Source organism: Trichosurus vulpecula, chromosome 7 (genome assembly GCF_011100635.1).
Source record: "Trichosurus vulpecula isolate mTriVul1 chromosome 7, mTriVul1.pri, whole genome shotgun sequence".
Lineage (NCBI taxonomy): Eukaryota > Metazoa > Chordata > Mammalia > Diprotodontia > Phalangeridae > Trichosurus > Trichosurus vulpecula.
Genome location: NC_050579.1, coordinates 226,513,876 through 226,538,922, shown reverse-complemented (window position 1 = coordinate 226,538,922; position 25,047 = coordinate 226,513,876). Strand labels below are relative to the sequence as shown.

Genomic DNA, 25,047 nt, shown 5'->3' with positions numbered 1-25,047 from the left:
TGTCTGAGCCACAGTCACACAAGCTAGTAAAGGTCTAGGGCAAGATTTGAACTTAGATCTTCAAGTCCAACTCTATTCACCAAACCACTTAGCTGCCTCGCAAATAAAAATAAGTCACTAGCCTTTATGTAGCACTTTCAGGTTTGCAAAGCGCTTTACACATATTATCTTATTTTATCCTCACGATAACCCTGGGAAATAGGAGCTGCTATTATCCCTAGTTTACAGATGAGGAAACTGTTGTACACAGATTCAGCAGCTTGCTCAGGGTCACCTGAGGCCAAATGTCAGCTCAGGTTTTCCTAACTCTGGTGTATATATTTGTTTCTGGGATAGTGATAGAAGTATCAAATTGAGAAGGGTCTTCTTTTCTGTCTTCCACTGAGCCTCCTTTATTTATCTGAATATCACCTTTCACATCCATTGCCTTCATCACTTCATGATCTCTCTTTTAAGATCCCTACTTGATGGGATTTTCCATTGATCCTTGCCTCTACATACTCTCTCCATAGATATAAAATATTTCCTTGCCATTGTAGAGGGAATTCAGCCCTTGGAACCCTCTCTCTCTCTCTCTCTCTCTCTCCATGTATATATAATATGTATATGACAACCGATTATTATTATTTTTTTAGTCCATCTTCCTTCCCTCTCCTATTATGTCTTCCCTTCCCAAGATTTTTTTTTCTTATTTTTTCTTATTTTGACCAATCCTTTTTCTCAAGTTTGCTGCTCCACTGACCTGAAGCAGCTTGGGAGAACAGAGGGGTCAGAGTCCATTCTTTTACTCTTCGATCTTTGCCTTGCAACAGCTAGAATCTCCTTCATTTGTTTTCTCTTCAGTTTCCAATTCCCTTTGAAATCCGATTACATTTTTCTTAAGGAATGGAGATGCTTTACTATGATTTTAAATATTTTAAAAATTAAATATTTTAAGTAGATTGAATTTGAATTTTAGTGGAGATGTATTGATGGCTAGTAGGTGAATTTCTTGAGAGTAAAAGGATTCTTTTATATTGCCAGCCCTTGGGGATATAAATACATAGAGGTAGAGTACAGTAGTGGCTAGAGAGCCATCCTCAAAGTCAGGAAAAATGTAAGTTCAGTTCCTACCTCTGAAACATACTGTGTATGTGACCTTGGACAAATTGGTGCTGGGGTCTACTGAGCTTCTGCACCAGATTAAAATATAATTGGAAATGTTTAAGAAAATAAATAAAAATATAATACAATACAGATAATGTTAATTTGTGGTTTTCTAAATCAATATACCCTTGAAGGGATCCATTTCCATATGAGTTTGACACCACTGCTCCTGGTAACTGTCTTAGATTATAAACTGTAGAAAGGGAACCAACCTGGACTGGCAGGGGACGTTACCTTCCCCAGGAGTTCTCTGTACCAATGAAATCTTAAGTCCAGTCTCAGCCCCTATTTTCTATTTGTTTTCTAATTTTCCTTAAAATCTGACATTTCTCTCAACATGCAATGTAGGTAATTTACCATTATTTTAAATTATATGAAGATGATACATTGGATTTTAGTGGCTGTGGTGGTGTGTGATTTGTCGCTTGTTCTTGAAGAAGACCATGACATCAGGGAGATGATAACATGACTTGCAGTTGACTTTGATTTGAGTGAGGGAGGGCTGTGAGAGTCACCAGCCTCACTTTCTCCTTCAGAGCCATCCGTAGTAATAATGCTGCTTGTAGCTGCTGTAGAGGTGTAAGGCCAATAGCACCAGCACACAGGAGGGCTGCTAGCACAGATTCTTTGATCTGCTTTTCTAAGGAAACAACTTTAAGGGGTTTACAATCTTACTTTAATTAGACATACATGTATCATTCACTTAGTTCAGGGGGAAAAGTCAAAGACTCTTTATTGAAACAAAGGCAAGATTCAGTCAAAGGCACTTGATTGCCTAAGTGCTGAGAAGCACTCCAAAAGAAAAAACATCAAAAAGTCCCACTTTGCTTGCCATTACACCATTTGGGTCCAGATCTGGATTAGGATGACTGGAGAAGGCCCAGGATGCCATGGGAGACCTTGACTCTTTTAAGCTAAGGTCTTTTCAGGTTCTCACTTCGAGTGAGGTAATGCCTAGTCAGTGAATAGGCCTCTTTAAGAAGTGAGTCAAGGGATGGACTCTTTAATTAAAAAAAAAAAAACCTAGGAAGGGCAGTCCCTGGCCAAAAGAGAAACATTTACTATTTACATTCATTCTGAGCCAGGATGGAATGTAAATTCCTAGAGAGTAAGAATTGTTTTTTGGTTTATATATATTTATCCTCCCAGCGCCTGGCACAGTGTCAAGCACGAAGCAGGTGCCCAATGAATGTTTATGGAGTGATTTTTGGTTTTTGGTTGTTTTCAGTTGTTGGAGTAATTGAAACCATTCTTTTCTCAAGTGAATCAAGATAAAATCGATTTATGCCCTTGGATGGATTGCCTTTGAGGATTGTTGGCTTTGCTTTTTACTAGTATATGTGCCTTTCCTCTTTTCTATCTTGAGAAGGTCTTGCTGTCATAGTGACAATCAGTCAGAAAGCTGCCTGTTACCAGTTTTCTTAAGAAAACACATTCATAATTTCAAATAAAATCATTTGGCGATCTTATAGTAGAAAGAGAAGTGACTCTGGATTCAGAGGATCTGGGTTTAAATCTGGGCCTTGCCACTTATGATAATAGATTTAGAACCAAAAAAGGATTTTAAAGGCCTTGAGCCCAACCTCCTCATTTTACAAATGAGGAACTTGAGACTAAGAATAATTAGGTGACTTGTCAGAGGCCACATAGATAGCAGGTGTCCAACCTTGTATTTGAATCTTTCTGACTCCATACTTTGCACCCTGCCACACAGAAAGGTCATTTTGCAACTCACATGACTTCTTGGGCCTCACTTTTTCTCACCTGTAAACTGATCCAGACTACGTAATCTCTAATAGCTTTTCCAGCTCTAGATGTAGGAACTAAGAACTGTTTTCCACAGTGTGGTAGAAATGATAATGTTGGTCTCCTCTGTTTCGAGTTTCTTGTCTTTCCAATCTTTCTTGTGCACAAGCTCTCCAAATCATTGTCCTGTGGCATATGTTTGACCATGCCACTACCCTCACCAGAAACCTTCAGTGGTTCCTTTCAGCCTTGAGCATAAAATGCAAGTTTCTCAGCCTTGCATGTAAATCTTCCACCATTTGGCCCCAACCTGATTTTCCAAATATTTCTTGGTGCTCCTTCTCTTGCATTCTCTTTGTAGCCATCAATTTTGATCCAGGATTATCTCTTTCTTCTTCATTTTTTTTCATAAGTTTTCCTTCAGTGACTAGAACGTTGTCTCTCCTCGCTTCTCTCAGAATTTTTCTCTCTCTCCAACTTGTCAGATTTGAAGCAGGTACCATGTGCAGGGAGCTGAGAATGCATGAGTGCTAACAGGTGGAGAAATTCTGATTTTATTGCATGGTGAAAATGCTTTCCACTAACCTAGATTAGTGCCTACATGTAAATTATAGCTTTAGAGAATTGTCTGAGCCTTAGAGAAATTAAATGATTTACTAGATTCAGCTAGTAGGTAGTAGGGGCAGATTTGAACTCAGGTTTGTTTGACACCAAGTTCAGCCTAGTTTGTCTGCCTCTTGCCCAATTAAAGTTCTTTGTGCTTTGGAACTGCTTTTTTTTTTTTAATCCCCTAAAGTAGTTTTCTGCACAGAGGAAGTTCTTAATAAATGTTTGTTAAATTGAATTGTGCGGTGTAAGTGGAAAGAGCACTAAAGTTCAGATTATTGGTTTTGGATTCTGTTCTGTCTTTGTCACTACCTAGTTGACTCTGGACAAATCATTTCCCTTTTCCAGGCCTTGCTTTCCTCCTCTGTAAAAAAAAAAAAATGGTGCTTGGGCAGGAGAGAGAATTAGACTAACTGATCTGTAAGGTCCCTCCAAGTCCTGTATCTGTTATTATATGAGTAACTTTTTTATTATTAAGGTCATCTTTTCAGGTATCATAAAAATTGTACTTAATAGAGGTGATAAATGGGATATGGTATCAAAAAACAGGATGTGTAGTCAGAAGACCTGGGTTGAAGTTCAAATTCCAACCCTTAAGACTGTGTGATTAGAGTCAGATCATTGCATTTCTGACTCACAGTAGGTGAATATTGGTTTCTTGGTGAGAAAAAGCATTTTGGAAACTGGAAAGCCCTATCTGAAGTTGAAGTGACCTGTTCTTAAAAATTTCGTATTTTACTTCCTATATTTTCGTTTGGGGGGCAGCTAGCTGGTGCAGTGACTAGAGTGCCTGGCCTGGAGTCAGGAATACTCATCTTCCTGATTTCAGATACTTACTAGGTGTGTGATGCCAGGCAAGTCACTTAATTCCATTTGTCTCAGTTTCCTCATTTGTAAAATGAACAGGAGAAGGAAATGGCAAACCATTCCAGTATCTTTGCCAAGAAAACCCCAAATGAGATGACAACGAGTTGGACTGAAACTGAAAATAATGGAACCACAACAAATATTTTCAGTGTAATTAGCTGCACTAATCTGAAAAACAGTACTGTTAGCTAAAGTTTTTTTTTAAGTGAATGCTAGAATACAAACATGATTTTCCTCAATTTTTTTTAAAATCACACATTGTTTTATTGTATATAAGGACTTTTAAGCAAGCAAACAAATGCTTAGAAACAATGGAATTTTTGTGGTGTTTTATTCCCCCTTGAATTAAATTGGTTTTTCCTCTTTGTACTGGTAACCATAGAAATGTTGAGACTTGGGTTGCTTTATACATTTTCAAAGTACAGAATATTTTTTATTTAAAGAGTCCATAGTCCTGTTGTGAGCAAGAGGAGTACAGGAAGTTTCTTCTGGCAGAACATTATAAAACAAATAATTGTCCCAGGTGATTGGCAGCCTGTACAAGTGAATTGAAAGCAGAGAAAAGAAGACAGTCATGGGTTGTCAACCGATCAACTGTAGTAAGCAGTAGCTTTGCAGTTGGGATTGAAAGACACAGGAAGGAAAATGACTAAGACTTTGCTCTGTGATTTATGAAAATCTTGTGGGCTGAGTGAATTCTCCATTCTCATGCAATAGCTTCCCTGTATTTCTCTGTCAGTAGTCTATCAAAGAAAAAAAATTCACTCAGACATTTTGTACTAATTAGGGTTTAAAATATAAAGAACTTCACTTTTTTGTTGTGGATGGAGGATTGGACTAGGAATCAGGAAAGCTGGAGCTTGAATCCTGACTGTGGTGTTTGCTGGCTATTGCCACCATGGGCAAGTCTCTGATCCTCAGTTTCCTCATTTCTCAAATGAGGAAAATATCTCACAAGGGTTGATATGAGAAGCAAAAAAAAAAAAAAAGGTAAAGTGTTTTACAAATATAAAAGTGCGATAGAAATGTCAGCTACTTTCATTTTAGAAGTCTGTTTATTTTTAATCTTAAATTATTTTCTAATTAACCAATCCACACGTATTCATTGAATCCTCACTGCTGCTACTAGTGCTGGGGCTAAAGGTAAGAATATGTCTGTAAAATCCTTGGTTTATACTTTAGTTGTATTGTCTCTCTTTAAAACAAACAAACAAAAACCCTAGGCTGTTATTCTAAAATAAATTGTGGTATTTATGTTGATTGTTTCAAATACTTGGAGCACTTCTGATTTAACTGAGTTTTTATATTTTAGGTTACCCGAAAGCTTTCCTGAATTACAGAATCTAACATGTCTTTCCGTAAATGACATCTCACTCCAGTCTCTACCTGAAAACATTGGCAAGTAAGTTCTTTTTACAGACTCTGTTTGTATCATAGACCTGAATGGGAGCTTAGGTCATTGAGTACAGTTTCCTTCTTTCATAAGGCTGTCTGTTTTATACCAGCCAGCCATGCTTTACTATTTTTCAACATTTCCCAGGCAGAGTGTATCACATGCCCCCATTTTTCAGACTCTAGCTGCCACAAATTTTAAAGTAAGTATTATTGACATGATACTGATCCCTGTAACTGTGTTTGTGGTAGGGAAAATTGAGTGAGCTATAATGAAATAATGAAAAGAACATTGGACTTGGTGTCAGAAGATACAAATTCATCACTTAATTTCTCTACACCTTACCTGCCCTGTCTAATCATACTCACATTATCTGCCTGACAAGGTTTCTCTGAGGGAGGTACTTTAAAGCACTATACAAATAAACTTTGAGCCCCTGCCACTGTTATTATTGGGGAAGTTAAGGAGTTTTGCTTTGAGCTGGTATCAGGTCATCAATAAAAATGTTTGAGAGTGAGTCACATAGCTGGATAGGAGGAGTGAAGCGGGCAGATATGGGCAAAAGTTTGCCTGAAAATTGTTGCGGGAGTTGAAGTCTTGACAGTAAATGGAGTATCTTAAGGAAGGGTTATACTTAGCGGTAGAAACCTGTTTTGCCAGAAGTCAACAAGCACTTATTAATCACTTACTAAGTTCCAGGTCCTGTGCTAAGAGCTGGGGACACAAAGACAGTCTCTGCCCTTAAGGAGCTTACATTCTAGTAGGGGAAGACAATAAATAGGAGAGCAAAAGAACAAACAAACCAGGGTGGGGGAAGAAGTGCTTTTGAAGAGGATTGGTGGCAGAATGTGAAGAGCTGATGGTTGGCTAGTCTGGACCCTTCTTTAAAAAATGGAGGTTCCATATTCCCAGAGGCCTATCAAACTGTGCATGCCCTTTGATACAGCAATTGCGCTACTAGTTCTGTATCCCAAAAAGATAAGAAAAGATATACAAATATACAGTGATGGGATTCAGCCAGTTCCCACCATTTTGGTAAAACCAGTACCTAATTGTAGGTTGATTTCCTCGAAGGGGTTATTAGTGGGGGCTGGGCGGCGCCTCAGCTGGGTTCAGTGGAGAACCAGTTGTTAATTCATTTGAATCCCACCACTGCAAATATATGTACAAAGATATTTATAGCAGTTCTTTTTGTGGTGGCAAAAAATTGGAAATTGAGAGGATGCCCATCAATTTGGGAATGGCTAAACAAATTGTGGTATATGAATGTAATGGAATATTATTGTGCTATAAGAAATGATGAGCAGGCAGATTTCAGAAAAACCTGGAAAAATTTATGTGACCTGATGCTGAATGAAGTGAGCAGAACCAGGAAAACACTGTACACAGTAACAGCAACATTGTCCAAGGATCAACTTTGATAGACTTAACTCTTCTCAGCAATACAATGATCTAAGACAATTCCAAGGGCCTCATGATGGAAAATGCTATCCACATCCAGAGAAAGAACTATGGAGTATGAATGCAGATGGAAGCATACTTTCTCTCTCTCTCTCTTTTTTTTAATGTGTGTATTTTTGTTTTCTCTTTCTCATAGTTTTTCCCTTTGGTTCTGATTCTTACTTTACAACGTGACTAATGTGGAAATACATTTAATATGATTGTACAAATATAGCCTGTATCAGATTGCGTGCTGTCTTGGGGAGGGAGGGGGAAAAATTTAGAATTCAAAATCACATAAAGGTGTATGTGGAAAACTAAAACTATATTTTAAAAATTTAAAATAAAAAAATAGAGGTTATAGGAAAACTCACCAGTGGTAGAAGGGGGTTGTAGGGGTGCAAGGAGAAGGCACCTGAGACATGGTAGTGAGGTCCTATAAGGGCAAGCAAAGTGGGACTTTTTACTGTTTTTTTCTTTTGGAGTGCTTCTCTGCACTAAGGCTATCAAGTGCCTTTGATGGAGTCTTGCCTTTGTAGGAAGGCCCACACCCTTTTACTAATTAGGTCATAAGAGAAGTGTGAAGCCCTTTGGCCCTGAAAAAGGGTACATATATACCCAGAGGATAGCCATTGAACTCAGAATTGAGAACAGAGAATTCTCAGAACTGTGGGAGGAGAGGTTTTGCTTTGGGGGATCACCCATTGGAAGACTATTCTGTGATTTGGCCAGAGGAGACTCTGGGTAGCTGTTGAGGAGTGTTCCTGACTCCCCCCCCCCCCCCCCACCTTTGGAAAACCTAGATGTTGCCGCTTCTCTCTCTGGTAACTACGTATGTATACAATATCTTGAACAGACAGGTAGAAGCCTGTCTGCTGATTTGTGTTATTTTGCTCTGTTTATATAATTTCTGCTTGTAATTTCTGTTTGTGTTTTCTCTGAAGTTCAGAGTGCCGACTTTTCCCCCTGAACTAAGTGAAGGATATATGTATGTTTAATTAAAGTGAGATTGTAAACCCCTTAAAATTGCTTTCCTTAGAAAAGCAGATCAAAGAACCTGTGCTAGCAGCCCTCCTGTGTGCTGTTGTTGTTGGCCTTATACAGCCACAGTAGTGGCAAGTAGCATTGTTGTTACAGTTTCAGGGAATGAAGTTCAGAGAATGAAATTCTGTGATAAGAATCACAGAGTTTCATGGCCAGGAGGGATCTCAGTCATCATTTAGTCTAACCCATACATACATAGAAGGAATCCCCACTGTAACATACCACATGTGTGGCTATACAGCTTCTATTTGAAGACTTCCAAGCAGAGGGAATTCTTTTTGGATAGCTCTTGTTGTTAGGAAGTTTTGCCCCATATCAAACTGAAATTCACCTCTTTTCAATTTTGATTCATCGCTCCTCAGTTCTGCTCTTTGGGGCCAAAGGGAATAAGTCTCAGGAATCCTTCATATGACAATCTTTCGGATTCTTGAAAACAGCTTACCTCTTCCCCTGAGTCTTCTCAACTGCAGGTTAAATGTGCCCAGTACTTTCAAGCTATCCTCATATGTCATGGGTTCAAGACCCATCACAATCCTGGTTATTCTTTTCTGCCTATTTTCCAGTTTATCATCGTAGATCTTAAATGGAACATGATATTCCAGGTGTAAAGTACTGAGTGACTTAATTTAATTAGCTTATCAGAGCTTTAGCTTAGTAGTGTTAGAGTTACAGTAAGCTTCCCTCCACCCTACTAATTTTGTATATCAAATAGTATCTCCCAAAACATACCAAAATAACCTTGTGTGACACATAGTACCTAGTCTCTAAGCCTTATGAAGAAAATTTACTATGCTGTTCTTTCTTGCATAAGCTTAAAGACTAAAATAATAATAGCTAGCATTTATTATATTGCTTTATTTTCAAAGAACTTCATAAATTTTATTTAATCCTCATAGCAGTCCTGGGTGGTAGGTGCTGTTGTTATCAACTCCATTTTACAGATGAAGAAACTGAGGCAAACAGAGGTTAAATGGCTTGCTCAGGGTCACACAGATAGCATGTGTCTTGAGGCCAAATTTGAACTGAGATTTTCCTCACTCCAAGTCTAGTGTTCCATCCATTGTACCACTTAGCTTCCTCCTCAGAACAATAAAGCTTCTCTGTAAGGGCAAAATGTCATTTACCCTTCCCTCCTTCCCTCTTTCCTTCCTTCCTTCCTTCCTCACTTCCTCCCTTTCTTCCTCCATCCCTCTCCAGAACAGTAGTTTTTGAGTCATTATATTTTTTCAAGTCATTATAAGGAAACCCTAGCCATTAGCCTGTCTGCATGTAGAATGGGCAACCTTCAGTTACTTTTCCCTTTTTATTACAGGCCTTAAACCACCTATTTCCCCTGAATTGGAGATTCCTATACAAGTATATACAAAGATGAGGTGGCCTTTGAGCCTCTCTCCTATTCTTTCTTGATTCCTTGGAATGTAATTACTATTCTGTGTAATTACCATTGTATTATCATATGTCTGCACAGTGCTGATTCTGATCTCTAATCACATCTGAGTTAAACTGTCAGTTTGATCATAAAGCTATAAATAATTTTTGAGGGAATGAATCAATGTCAGATAAGTGAAACAAATGTTACTCATCAAGCCAGTTTGTAAGATGAGACAAGAAGAGTTTCCAGTTCTTGGTGACTTGATAAGGCTCCATAGTTTTTACCTCTTGACTTAACTTTCTCTATATAATGTTTGAGTACCTTCATGCCCTGGGACCCACTGGAGAGTGACTCTACCCTGCTCGATTGTGAGCTTCATAAAGGCAGTGACCAAATTCTAATCATCTCAGATTATCCAATGCCTAGCATGGTGCTTTGTCATATTTAATTTAAAGATTGTTGAGTGAATGGAAGAAAAAAAATGAGAAGCCTAATGAAAAACTGGGAGATCTAGAGAAATTTATATGCTAGAAGTTGTACTGCAGAGTTCTGCAACAGCTGATGGACTAGTCTGAGGACACCAAACTTATCACTGTTACCATTCTATTCCTTCCTTCTTTCCTTCCTCCCTCCCTCCCTCCCTCCCTTCCTTCCTTCCTTCCTCCCTTCCTCCCTTCCTCCCTCCCTTCCTCCCTTTCTTCCTCCCTCCCTCCCTCTCTTCCTTCCTTCCTTCCTTCCTTCCTTCCTTCCTTCCTTCCTTCCTTCCTTCCTTCCTTCCTTCCTTCCTTCCTTCCTTCCTTCCTGTCCCTGAGGTCTCACAGCGATTTCCAAGAAGGAAGAGAATAGAGCTAGCAATCTGTATGGCGTGATAGGAAGGGGATTAAATTTGCAGCAAGAGGATCCATCCATCTTCCATCTCAGCTTTGTCACTTACTGCCTGTATGACCTTGAACAAGTCATTTATCCCACTCTTGGCTTTAGGTTCCTCATCTGTAGAATATTGGGGTTGGACCTGGGTGACTTGTTCATATAACTTCAAATAAATCCATGATCCTTTGATATCTCTCCAGTTCTTCTTAAAGTACTTGTTTACTTAAAAAGACCAAACAAACAAACAACTAGCATCTTCCAGGTGATCTCAAGACTTTGGGAAAATATTAATTGTAGTTCTTCTTTACAAAGAGGTTATCTTAGACACTGTGCTACTCTGGAAAATACCAATAAATGATTAAAAGAGAAGGGAACCATTTGAAACCATGGAAACTTCAACACCCTGAAAGTTCATTCTACCCCTAGACTACTCACACTGATAGTACCCTATGTCCCTGCAGCCTTTTCCTCTGATTGGCTAGTTCCTTCCACAACTGCCATTCTAAGGAGGATGCCCAGGCCAGCCATGTCTTCATTCCTCCCCAGGTTGTGCTGTGGACTTTGTCTACCATGCTACCATGTGGGTACCTCTCCCCCTTTTAGTTTCTTTTTATGTGTTGTCTTCTACCATTATAATGTAAGTGCTTCAAGACTAGGCAATGTTTCTTCCTTCTTGTATTTGTATCCCTGGTGTTTAGATCAATGTCTGGCACTTCATAGGTGCTTAATAAGTGCTTTTTGATCCGACTTGATAGAATCCTAATTTATGTACAAGTGTGACTTCTTTTAAGCATATTTATAGTGCTTTATCCTTAATAGAGATTTAATTTAAAGATTGTGGAGTGAATGGTATAAAAAAATGAGAAGCCTGATGAAGCTAACTTAATAGCACATACACAGTGTAGGAGTTCCTACATTTACACACAAGATAAATTCATCAATAATTGTTTCATGTAGAGTTCTTTTGAATAGTGAAGTCTCCTGGGGAATCTAAAATACTCAGTTAATGAAAAAATTTGGTGTACAGTCAGTCAGCTGATATTGTTCAACACTTACTAAGTGCCAGCCACTCTGTTAATTGCTGAGGATTCAAATACAGGACCATTCCTGCCCTTAAAAGAACTTATAATCTAATATGAGAAGACTACTAATATAGAGATTGGCATCCAGTGGTTTAACCTGGAAAGTCACTGTGATGCTGAGTGGAACCTGAAACCAATCGATTGACATGGTTTCCAAGCCTGGTAGTGTTGACTTAATTATGGTTCCAGGACTGGAAGATGGGATATTGTTCCTGTGAGACAGCGGGGAAACATAACATGAAGATGGTTGGAGATTGCCCTATATACTGATATACTATACTGATAACTGTAGTGGCTGTGCTTCGTGGAAAGAGACATAACAAGGGTGGGGCCAAGATCCCAGGGTGCCTAATTTAGAGGGCGCCATCAGTACTTTCCAGTCTTTCAACAGCATAGAAACAGCAGAACTTAGCAACTGTTGAACAAGAATAGTTAGTTAGAATAGGAAATAACCAGATGGCCAGCTGAAACTTCTCCCCTGTTCCTCTCCAACTGAGGGTGCTCTTCATGGTACTTGCCTCAGGCCCAGAAATTTCTAACTAGGACTTTGCTTGTGGAAAAGGACCAAGAATTTTATTTTCAGAGCCTTTTGCTAGGCTGAGACAACTGGAAGGCCACCTGCCCCTTAATCCTTCTACTAGCTGCCCAAACTAGTGAGACGGCCCTTAACATCTCCCCCCTCCATTCATTGAGCCTCCTGATAAATCAGAAGAAAAACAGCCAATTCCTTTAGTCCTTTGCTATCCAGACTGTGGCTGCTGATTATATGGATTTACTCCTTTTGTTATATATGCTGCTATGGTTGTGCTTGTTCCTTTATTTCATTATGTGTAAATATGCATATATACATATGTATGCATATGTGTATATTTGTGTGTGTTTATATGTATGTATATGTGTGTGTGTCTATATATGAATGTATATTTCTCTGTCACCTAATACTTTAAGGTGACAGGAATCTTGCTTTATAATTCACTTTGTAGTGTACCTCAATGTCACACTCACATTCAAGTACTAAATGGATGCCTGTGACAGTGCTTAAAATACCACCACTTCCACACTCCCTCTTGCTGGCAGAGGACAGAAATATGCCTTGAAGATGCCTTTCTGCCTCCTTCAGAAGATCTGGCAGAGTAGTTGCCTACCCCTTGTATAGCCTACAACATATCAAAGTATTCTTCATGGGAGACTTTAATTCTCAGAGACACCCTTGAAAATAACTTATTTTGTTTTATGTTTCTGTTACCCAGAAATGTGCAAACATTTCCTTTTTGTGTAACTTGGATGGATAATACTTTCTGAATAGGCTTCCAATTGTTCAGACTAATTTCACTGCTGTTATGAATGGATTTAAATGTTCCAAAATAGCATTCTAGTGTTATAAAATGTGTTTTTTGTGACTCAATAATAAACGAAGTTAGAAGCCTAAATTTGCTTCAGAGAAAGTTAACTACCCAGCTTCATTATCCGGAATGAAGTTAGCCTATTCTCCGAAGTCATTTCTGCCTCACTGTTGTTTAGGATGCACTCCTCACTGCTTAATTACATTTGCTTTCCTAAGAATACCATTCTTGAACATTTAGTTGCAAGGGTTCTACATAAGTAGAAGGATTTCCCAGGTGGACTGGCCCAGTAATTTTTGGCTGATTGAACTGGAGAGGAGCAGTCTGAATTTTAGGCTCCTACTGCCTTTGGGAATGCTAACCTGAATTTTTGCAGACTCGCACTGTGAGAACTTCACTATTTTAGCTAATAAGATGCAGCTTCTTTGAGATGTTAGCCAAAGGCTGACTTGGCCAGTTATGTGTACTGTTAACATGACTCTGAGCTGGGGGGGAGGGTGGGAGAGAGAAAAAGAGAGAGAGAGAGAGAATGAATGAATTCCTTTCCAAGGACTTTTGCCATGTGTAAAAACATTCTTTTCTGTGGCTTAGAATTTGGCATAAAGTGGTTATTGTTTCAAAAAGAAAAGCATACCAGAATTTTATTTTTATATTTTTCAAAGCAAAGTCACCAAATGGAAATTCAAAACTGGTGGCACCCTGTTTTTTAACTCTCAAATTGAAACAGCTAATTGGCTAATGAAGTAATGGGTAAGCACAAATAACTTTCTCCAAAAAAAAAAAAAAGATCTTTTGAAAAAAAATTCTACTGCCTTAAGGCTTTTGTTGAATTTCTTATAGTTTAATGTTTTTTTTTAGTGTATGGTTTGTGTATTTGAATGGTGCTCTCTACTATTCTTTGACTCTCCAATTCTCCAAGATTTCTTGGCTTCCAAAATGGAAAAAAAAAATTCAAGTGGATTCAAAGTATTTTAAACATAGTGGGGAACAGATGTAAATTCTTTAAAATAACTACTTCATCAAACCTGGAAATAGAACCTTAAGATTATAGTTTGGCCTACAATCTTATTTAAAAAATATTATAACTTTTGCAACTGCTTTTGCAAACTTTGTAAACATTAAGTTCTAGAGTGTCCTAAGAAGTTTTTAAATTATTTGGGTGTGGAGCAAGGGGATGGAGAGGGAATAGGGCAGGGAAGAAGGATAAAGTCATATTCTTTGTAGAGGACAATGGAAACTTTTTAACATGGGTGTACGTCACTGTCATTTTTCAGAAGTTGAAGCATATGTGATGGAAAACTTCAGTCAGTCAGCTTCATGGCATGGCACCATCCAAGTCTCTGCTTCTGTGTTTGGAAAGTTGCTAGACAGACTTACTGGTTTTCTCTCACCTCTATGTATCATATTCCAGTAGAGATGACTGGTAAAGTCAAATGGAGTGTGAGTGTCTCCCTCCCTACCTCTGTGCATCTCTTTTTCGCTCTCCTGTCCCTTTCCTTCTCTTTCTCCCTTCTGCTGCTCCCCAGAAGAAACATTGTCACTTAGTGAATAGAAAGCTGTCCTTGAATATTTGAGTTCAAGTTTCACCTCTGACACATTCTATTGAACTTATTTAATGACAGCTTGGTGTAGCAGAACCTGGGTTCAAAGTTCTCGAGCCTGGCTTTATAACCCTGGGCAAGTAATTTCTCAGTGTTCTAGGCAACTCCCTGATACTATAATTTTCAGAGAAGGTGCTGACCTTCATTAATAGAGGGAATTTCTGGGGATCCTCTATACCAATGAAATGACAAGTTCTGTCCCAATCCCTACACACCTCTCACCTCCCCCTCTCACCCCCTGCCACATACTACCTTTATTTATTTATCTACCTTTATCTTGCCTCTGGACTGAGCTTAATTGCTATGTAGTTGAAAATTCTAAATTGTAGAAAGGATAGTAAGGTATAGAAAATATTAAAGTTAATGGTTTCTCACTTTTTCTCTAATCTTATAGATTAACTTGGTTTCAACCAAATTGGGGTTAGAGGAAAGAATCTTTTGGAGAGACCGAAGCAGTTTCACAGGTGGAAACCTGGGTTTGGATTTATTCAGATCATCAAATCCCCAGTTTTGTTCTGGAGTTAATTGAGTGATTCTGGACTGAGGACTATTCTAAGCCAGTCTAGACTCTTGGGTTTAGGTAGCTGGTGAGGTACTTATGGCTAATTCCTGTGCATTTTGTATTTCTTGCCAATTTTGTATTTCCCAGCATCATACCTGCCCTTCACTTCCTAACTTTGCCGAGGAGATATAAAAAGAGATCTCAGAATATTTTACCAGATGATTTTCCATTGGAATGTAATTTTTCCGGGCTAATCCTTTCCATTGCTTTAAGTGGGGAACAACAGAAGACTTGAGATGAAAAGCCTGCAAAATAAAGTTTCCCTAAAAGCAAACAGAAATTCCACTTAGTTTCAACTTTGGTATTGCTTGAATACAATATAAAAACAGGACCTTCATCATTTATAGGGAATCTTTTTCCATTTGAACTCATTTCCCATGATATTGGCATGGCAAGTGCTTACAGCTAGCATATATCACCTTGTTTTATGCCTTACTTGACATTAATCATCAGAAGGTCATTAAACAAAGTTTATTTACATCTTCTGTTACATCTTTCAAGGAATCTTGTATTATTTTTATATATGCAAGAGAGATAATCAAAAGGTGGTGTTTACTCTGTCACTTGGGATGTGTGATGTGAGTATTTCCTATAACAGTACATGTTGCAAACTGTCTACATCCTTTTTGCTCTTGGTACATGTCCTCCCAAAATGTGCTGGGAGCCTCCATCTAAACCTCTTGACATTGCCTAGGTAGCAGCAGAGTAGGTGGGTTGCCCACAGATTATCTATCCCTCACCCTTGCTCTGTGACTCTTTCAGCTCCTTTTAGGGGGTGGGGTGTATATTTGCATTTTATGCCACTTCTCCTGTGCAGATGTTCATTGTTAGTATATTGCCTTCCCTTGTCTACCGTGTACCATTCTCCTTTTTGGATAGTCCACAACTTTAATTCTGTGAAGACTATGTCATTTGTGACTCACATCCGTGTGAGTCATACTCACTGGAAGAATATTGATGTTAAAAAGTTAGGCTGTTATTTCTGGGAGAAATTTGCATTATGCAGTTTTCCAAAGGCAGTGTGACCTGCTTGTCTCTTCCTTTTTTGGGGGGGGCGGGGCTCAGTTCATTATTTATGCATAGTTTCTGTCCCATATGTTCGTACTGATAGATCAGCTCTCTCTGTGCATCCAAGTGGATGCCATAATCAAGACAATAGCTATTCTTCATTCACTTGTTTTTTTTTTTAAGTATGGATACTTTGAACTCTCTCGGTTAGTTTTGCTTCTCATTCAAAAGGATCTTCTGGGACTTGGTGCACTCAGGAGTAAATGGAAGACTTCATCATCTTTGATTTGGGCTCCAAGTTAGGTATATCCCTTGACAGTGGGAAGCACCTTTGGCAAGCATACAATATAATGTTTTCTGCCTGACTTTATTTTAATCAGAAGATCATCAAAGTTATCTGTTCTGTCTTTCAAGGAATGTTATGTGGCTTTGACGTAAGGACAGGAGACACCTTGTTAGAGCATAACCTTTAAGACCAAAATTGATTCTACCCATTCAAATAATTTTTTTTTAAAGTCAGCAAGCACTAAGTATAGTTGCTTTTCCTTTCAGGCAGTTGTGTGACTGTAAAGGTGTAGGTGGTCAATGTTATTTGTGAAAGCCAGATTCCCTTCCCTTATCAAAGGTATGCTCAAATCACATGTAAGCTATTACCTTAACAAATGTAGTGGTGGGAAAGTAGGCATTGGTATTTTTATCTTGTTTTTAAGTAAGAAAAAACCTTAGATTCCCCCTCGACCCCAAGAGTAGAACATTGTACCCTCTTTCACTTATCTTAAGAATTGCTCCTTTGGTATCCTTCAAATTGACAGCTTCAGAACAGACCTCTTCCTAACTTAGCCATTTCTACTTCATCATGTAGCATATTAGAGATGGTGATATTAGAATAGAAATATCAGTGATTGAGGAAATAGTTTGTTATAGAAATTTTTCCAGATATTTCTCTCTTTCTCTCTCTCTCTCTGGTCTTTTTTTTTTTTTTATCTTTTCATTTTTATCCCCAAATGTCCCTAGCGTGATCTGGCTTCAGGTCCCAAGCCACTCTGTCTCTTAATTTTCCTTGACCACTTTCTTATTATGCAGTGATCCTGCTTATAATCTTCTACTGTCTTATTCCATAAGATTTTACAAATTAGTTTGTATTCTAAGCTAGTGTTGCCCTTGGCTAACCTACATCTCCGCTCAGCAAGAACAGGGTTTAGGCTGAGGCAGTTTCCAGGCTCTTTGAATCTTTTCATTGTGGTATCTTACTATTCATTTACTTAAATTTCCTTAGGAAATGATGATAAAGTTATGTCATTGTCTACTACATTATCCATTTCTTATTATTCACATATTAATAGCTTGTTTTAAATGAGGCATTGCCTCAATTAAATTGCCTCATGTCTCTTCATTTTTCTTCTTGTTTTGTATTGATTTCAGCCCTTGCTCTAGCAAGCTGGTTCTTTACCATACCCAGCTGCCTCAGAAATAACTCCCTTATAGATAACCAGTTGTTTGTTGTCAAAATATAAAAAAATTAAATTTTTTTTTCTGTTGACATTTGCTGCTTGCAATAATGAGTACCTGACTTTTTTCTAGAAAGAAGCATCCATAACATGTAGGTATGAAACTTCTGTTTAGCTTATAAGCCATTGGCTATGCTTATTTGTTATTCCTGTAACCATTTTTTTTCCAAAATATTTTTCTCCATCCTTCTTTGTAGCCACTTTGGCATTTAAGTCAAGAATACTGAAGTATATGTTTATTTAATTTGGAGGGCTTTATCAAATTCTAAACAAAGACACCTAGAATTATAGCTATGTTCATTTTTTCTTTATTGTTTAAAAAAATTCAAATGAGTTGAGCTAAGTAATGGCATTTTAAAAGTAGAGATTTTGGATGTCAAACATTACAAAATGCTTGCAATTAAAGAGTGTGTGTAATGATAATAGTGATAGCTAGCATTGAAATTTTTAGGTTTGCCAAGTATTTTACATGCATTATCTTATTTAAGCCTTGAAATAATTCTGTGAATTAAGTTCTACATCTCTTATCATCCCCATTTGACAAATGAGGAAATAGAGGTTCTGATAATTTGAGTTACTTGCTAAGAATCACACTTGCTAGTAAGTCAGATCCAGTTTTTCTAGACTCTAAATCCAGCTCTCTATACTACCTTTCACTCTGTGTGTGTGTGTGTGTGTGTGTGTGTGTGTGTGTGTGCGCGTGCACGTGCTCATGAGCACCTCTCTCTCACGTGCGCCTCTGGGCCTAAGTTTCCTCAGCTGTAAAATATGAGGGTTAGACTAGATGAGCTCAAAAAGTCCCTTGCATGTCAAAATCATTGATCTTGTAAATGTGGCATCGCATAAACATTAAATGACTATTCTTTCCTGTGTAAAACTGGTTAGACATTAAATGTTTTTCAAAACTTCGTGGAAATGTAATTAACTCCACAAATTTCTAGTTCTCATGTTATATTTTTCTTTTAAGACTTTGTTTCCTTGTATTACAGATTAATTTTAAAGTAGAGTACTGTGGTACTAGTTCAATATAGGTCACTCTCCCCAAAATATGGTTTATGTAACACTAAATGTGGCTTATAATTGATGGGTTTTTTTTTCAGTCTAGACATACATATTTTTACATTTCAGAGATCTTACTTTGTGGCTGTGATCTGTATTTGAAGGTGACATATTTTGGACAAATACAGGAGAATGTATTTTGGATTATTTTCTTGCCTTAAACCCCACCTAAAAAACACAATGCACGATTGCCTTAAGAACAAGTGTAACTGAATGTTTGAAAGTCAAGTTAAGTCAGCAAGCATTTATCAATGATTCCAAGAAAGGTAAAAACCAATTCCTGCTCCCATGGAGCTCACAGTCTAATGGGGGAGACAATGTATAAACAACTATGTGTGAACAAGGACTATACCAGATAAATTGGAGATAATCACAGAGGGATGGTACTGGCATTTTAGGGGGCTGAAACTCCTGAGCTTTGTGGAGAATTGCATTCACTGTGTTGGCTTGCCTACCATTTGTCAACAGAAACCTTGATAACTTTTTTTAAAGGATAAATTATTTGAAAAGCATTGAGAGGATTAAGTAACATATTGTTAATGCTTCAGTTTGCCCCATGTAATAGGACTTACTTTTTTTTATACCAAGTTCCAGTAATTGTGATCATTAAGAGCTGTATTCATTCACTCTACCTGAAACTTTGATGGTACATTTCAGTTTACAGTTAGCCTTTTAAATAATGGATTTATAGTCTGGGATTAAGTTGAGATTTAAAGAATTTCTGTATCCTGATCATTCAAGTAAAATTCACATTTTCTGATGTGGTATAACCTGTTTTGCCTGTAGGCTCAATATCTGGTTTATATTTTGTTTTGAGAGGGGAGGATAGAGGATTAAGACAGATTATGGTGTTAGGATAATGTTTGGCTCCTTGTATTCTGTATGCACACAAATATCCCCTTGAATAATCTGAATTTTTCTATGGCAATATTGTAAAAGCTGGTAGGGTAAATGTACAACTTAGGGTACAGTATATCTCAGAGTTGCGAGGATCCAAAATTGGATAGACTATATATTTTAATATATTACATCATATTGTTTATAACATCTTATAGATATGCATTTTTGGTTATTAGTAGCAAGAATCAACAACTGAGGGTAGAGATTTTTGTTATTTCTCCTCCCTCTTGCAAACACACAATGCCTTGTCCATCTTTCTGGGTAAGGCAGCAGAATCTACTTAGAAGAAGACTGTGGTTTGAGTTTTAAAATCAAGTTCCTCTTTAAGCTCTGCCACACATTTTTTTTTTTTGGCATACAATCTTAGAGAAAGCATTTAACCTCTCTGGGCCTCAATGTCTTATGCCTTTAAAACGGATAATATCTGACCATTATTTGGATAAGTACAATAATATATATGAATTGCCCTGAGCCCTGTGAGATTAAAAGCATTATTATTTTTTATAGTCACGACACATCATTGGTATGTTAAAAAGAAAAAGTAATCCAGCAGGAACACATGTTATGTTTCTATCTCTGTCCCGGGGGTGGTTGTATTGATGGGAGTATTCACATGTTAGAAGCATGAGATGTTTGTTCTGGGGGTGTCTTGGAATCATAATAAATAAAATCATATGCTCTGTTACTTATTTCTTAAGGATTTGTGCTCTGTGCACTTCCAAAAAAGTGACTAATGTTTTAACATTATAAAGTGTGGAATAGATATTTTTATTCCTTAATGATTATTAAAGAGATGTTATCTTCCTTCCTACCCTCCCCCCCAAGCTGGGCTATCATAGTTGTTGTTTAGTCATTTCAGTTGTATCTAACTCTTTGTGACCCCATTTGGGGTTTTCTTGGCAAAGATTCTGGAGTGGTTTGCCATTTCGTTCTCTATCTCATTTTACAGATGAGGAACTGAGGCAAGCAGAGTTAAATGACTTGCCCAAGGTTACATAGTTAGAGAGTATCTGAGGCCAGATTTGAACTCAGTAAGATGAATCTTTCTGACTCTAGGCTTGACACTCTACCCACTGTGCCACCTTACATTGTTTCCTTAAGACCTTCAGATTCAGGTGGGAGGGAAATGGGATTTCAGGAATTTTGCTTATTCTTTTCCATGCTTAATTTCCAGCCTTTATAACCTGGCTTCACTGGAACTAAGAGAGAATCTACTTACGTATTTGCCTGAGTGAGTTTCCAGGGGACTTGGGAGGGAATATTGAATGAAGAGAATTTTTTCCATGTAAAGATAACCCATTGCCAGATGTGATGCATTTAAAAAAAATGATTTCATATCGGCCCCTTTCTTGCCCTTGCCTAGTGAATTATAATAAGCTGATGGATGCTGAATTATTAAGCTGCCTCTCCATGGTAACACTGGAGCGTTTTGTAGATGTCTCATTCCTGCAGATCCTCCCATTTTAATGTCATCTCATGCTAAATGACTTTTGTGGAAAGCAATGTCTTGTCCTAAAAGGTTGTGTATATTTGGAAAATAAACTGGGGGACAGCAGCCTTCACTTTCCAATTCTGTTTTTGATAGTTTGTAACTAATAATATGCTGAAGCATATATTTTAGAACTAGCATAAGCATGGAAAGTGCTTTTGTTCTTGATCTCTTCTCTAATTGATGTTGCGTCTCCTTTGACTTTTTCCCTCACAGATCTCTCACCCAGCTACAGAGACTAAAGGAACTTGATTTAGGAAACAATGAGATCTACAATTTGGTAAGCTTTTGTGGAAAGAAGATGGAGACTCAAAATATTCATACTTGTTAAATATCACACCTCATCCATGGACAAACAGCTCTTTTAACTTTCATGGGTGAGCTGGGACCACTGAAGAATCTGCCACAATTCATCCAGTTTATGAATAAGAGATGGAAGATGCTATTAGTAAGCCAGGACTTAATGCTCAGCTGGGTGAAGGAATTGGGATAATAGTTGATCACAGTGGATGGGAATGGGAACTGGCATTTTAAAGTAGAAAAGAGAAGGAAGTGGTAAATGGGGACCTTGAAGCTCTGTGAAAGCAGAGGAGTGCTAATGAGTAAGCATGAAGTGGAATGAGCATTGGATGCTAATGAGAACATACTGGTGGTGGAATCTTAGTATTTTTCAACCAAATCCAGGGAAATCACTGTTTCAGAGCAAATCTAATTATGAACCAAATCTGCTTCCATTTTATCTTTGGGTAAATTACTCATTGCTATTTGACTTTTTCTTACTAAAGATACACTGAATATATTTTATGATACTAGAATTGATGACAAATGTAGACTTCTGTTTTACTTAGTTCATGAGTAAGAACTTTGGTCTATTTTTTTCCCTCTTGACCATAAATTTATTTTGACTACTTTTAGCCAGAAACAATTGGAGCGCTCCTACACCTTGAGGATCTCTGGTTGGATGGAAATCAGCTGGCTGAGTTGCCTCAGGTAGATAATAACTTTTTAACAACATAAAACACAACACAAACTCACTTCTGCTTTATAAATTAAATATAAAAATTTATAAAATAAAAAAAAAGTACTTGCCAAACTGAGGAGGAGTAATGGAAAACCGCATTTGAAGGAAGGTTTTTTTGGATACTGTTTATTTTGCTTTTTATAAGATAAAATTAAAATTCTCAATCATTCCTTCAAATAGACTGCGAAGTCTTAGAAAGCAGGAACTTTTTTGGGTGGAGGGGGGTAGGTTAGTGGGAAGGGGAAGAACTTAACACAGCACCTAGTACACAGCAGGTGCTTAATAAATGCTTGCTTGTTGACTTGATAGAGTACCCTCATGTTTGGGAACCCTGTTATCTATATCTACCTCGCCTACTTTGGATTCAATAAATGTCTGGGTAAATTCTGAGATCTGTTTTATAATTGGCATATATTTCTGTAGCACTTTATAGGGTGCCAAATGCTTTGGAGTAATTTAAACTACTTACTGCTCTTAAGATTCCTGTGATAGTTGATGTAAAAGCAGCGTAAAAAGCTATACTTATATGTCTCTCTTAAGTATTACAAGTTGTTTGGTTGGCATGTGGTAGGTGTTTTTCTCGTTATTACTAAATATGAGAGCAATGTTCCAGATATAGTTGGGTCTCATACAGATCTCGAAGTATAATAGCTATTTTATGCAGCCATAATAAGCTGACTCCTCCATCTGGTGACCAGAGACAGCAACTTTTTAAAAAGTTCTCTTTTTATGAGTTCACCACAATTTTGCTCATACTGCTCCAGGGTTGATTTCTGTTCCTATTGTCCTTTTATTTCTCTCGCTTTCTCCATCTCTGAGTTCTGTTTTTTTACTGCATACTAAAACCAGTCTTTAGTTTAATAATTATATGTAGGTGATTCTTTTTGAAATATTTTAAAATACAATCAGGTCTGCTATAACTTGACACATGCGTTCCCCCAAAGAACTGAGCTATGCACAATTGAGCAATAAAAGCCACAGGACTTATGGGAAAAATGAAAGTAGGGGCACAATGCTCAAAAACTTATCAGTGACACATTAAAAAAAAAGAAATAGGAACCTACTAAAAAGTGTAGCACAGTTTTACACATGTTAAATGGTTAAATACATAAATAGTGCTATACGTAGTAGCAGCGTCCTCTGCCTCAGCTGCTGCTCAACCTGTGTCCCAATTCCCACTGGTCCAGGCTAGAGGGTGGAGCCTCAACGAGCTATAACTCCAAGGTTGGAGACCTGAGCCATGGTGGAATGTGGGGAACTAGAGAGGACAAACCCACAATTCCTACTGCACCAGAAGACATACCATCCATATGAACTTTACCTTGAAAAAGACCTGAAGTTTGCATGTGGATGTAGGTTACTGGAGAGTCGCAACTTGTGAGTTACTGTGAAGTGGCGTTGTTTTCTGTGTTCTCTCCGTGTTTCTCGAAGAAGAAATTGCATATAAGCGAACTCAAAATTCAAGTTGTGCTCAAAATCAGTCGCATTGGAACAAATTTGCATTTTCAAAGAAATCACTATAGTAGACTGTATAGACTGATTTGTTTAATTGTATTAATTGCGGTGTAATGAATATTTTTGTCATGTTTTTGGTAGTCATTTATGTCAGTGAACATTTATAAAGTATCTACTGTGTGCAAGACAAACTCTCTCTCTCTCTCTCTCTCTCTCTTTGTCTCTCTCTCTCTCTCTCTCTCTATCTCTCTCTCTCTCTCTCTCTCTGTCTCTCTGTGTCACCTTTAGCTTACAAAGACAAAGCCCCTTAGGTAGTCGTTATGAGTGCGTGTGTGTGGTTTTGTTTTTCCATCAATCTTTATAAATCAGAAGAATCCACAGTAGTAAACTCTAGCCAAAATGTCACCTCTCTCCCTTAAGGGTAACCCTAACACAGTTTTTTAGGCCCTTTTCTGGGTTAAGGAGACTATGTTAAGTTTCTGAGTTGGTGGGATCAAAAATTCCTAAGATAGTGAAATGAAAGATAAGCATTAGCTGATATGGGGTGAACATTTAGTTTGGATTTGGAGCTGGGTGGAAAGTTACTGGGGAATTTCAGGGTGGAGAAAAGTGGGAGTGGTAGTTATTTTGGGGGACAGGAGAAAGAGGAAGGAGAAGGGGATATCTTCAGAATTAAGGAACACCAGCTGAAGGGTGGGGGAGCCTAAAAATACATGTATTTATATATGTGCACATGTAAATATACACTCCTCAGGATGGAAATTTAGTCTATGATGTTTTCGATCATCTGGTTTATTTATAACAAGCCACATTTATATTTACATGTATCTTTGTATAGTAAATTCCTATTTCTCCAAAAACTACACCACCAGAAAGGTTCAGTAAATCTGAATTCTTGTAATTTTAGTTTAAAAATAGTCATATGACGAGGAAAAAAACTGATTAATTGGGATTTACTAATTTTTTTAAGAAAAAAATCAACAATCTGCCATGCTAGGTTCTGAGAATACACAGAAAAGCACAAAACAAAACCAGTCCCTGCCCTCAAGGGGCTCAGAGTTTAATGGGAGAGACAAAATTCGGTGTGTAACCCAGAATGATAGGATTATACAGGGTGTTCCTAAAGTCTGGACACATAGGCAAAAATGCATATTTTCAAGAAATGAAATGAATGAAATTTTCAACCACATTTTATTTAATTGGAATATTAACAAATAACATCTTCAATATGATTTCTATCATTTGTGATGCAAAGGTTGATGCACTTTGCAAGATTCGTGTGAACTCAATGCAGTAACTCCACATTGCCATCAATTTTCCTATGTGTCCAGACTTTAGGGACACCCTGTATATTTATTGCTAAAAATTCCAATCAATTCAGTAAATATTTATTAACCACCTACCTACTGTGTGCTAGGCATTGCACTGAGGCTACAAATAAGGAAAAAAAGAAGATAGTCTCTGCCCTCAAAGAGCTTATAATTAATGAAGGTAGACATTGCAGAAAAGGAAACAGGGAAGGGAGATGTTGTGGG

General features: G+C 37.7%; 1 protein-coding gene across 2 annotated transcripts in view; it reads left to right on the top strand.

The window, feature by feature from the left end:
* The window catches only part of LRRC1 (leucine rich repeat containing 1), a 184,148-nt gene that overhangs the window by 113,173 nt on the left and 45,928 nt on the right, over positions 1–25,047 (top strand). For both annotated transcript variants that reach the window (XM_036767575.1, XM_036767576.1), the window contains exons 4-7: positions 5,678–5,767; positions 20,722–20,778; positions 21,253–21,316; positions 21,952–22,026. In XM_036767575.1, the coding sequence (XP_036623470.1) occupies positions 5,678–5,767; positions 20,722–20,778; positions 21,253–21,316; positions 21,952–22,026 (286 nt within the window). The remainder of the gene's footprint in view (positions 1–5,677; positions 5,768–20,721; positions 20,779–21,252; positions 21,317–21,951; positions 22,027–25,047) is intronic.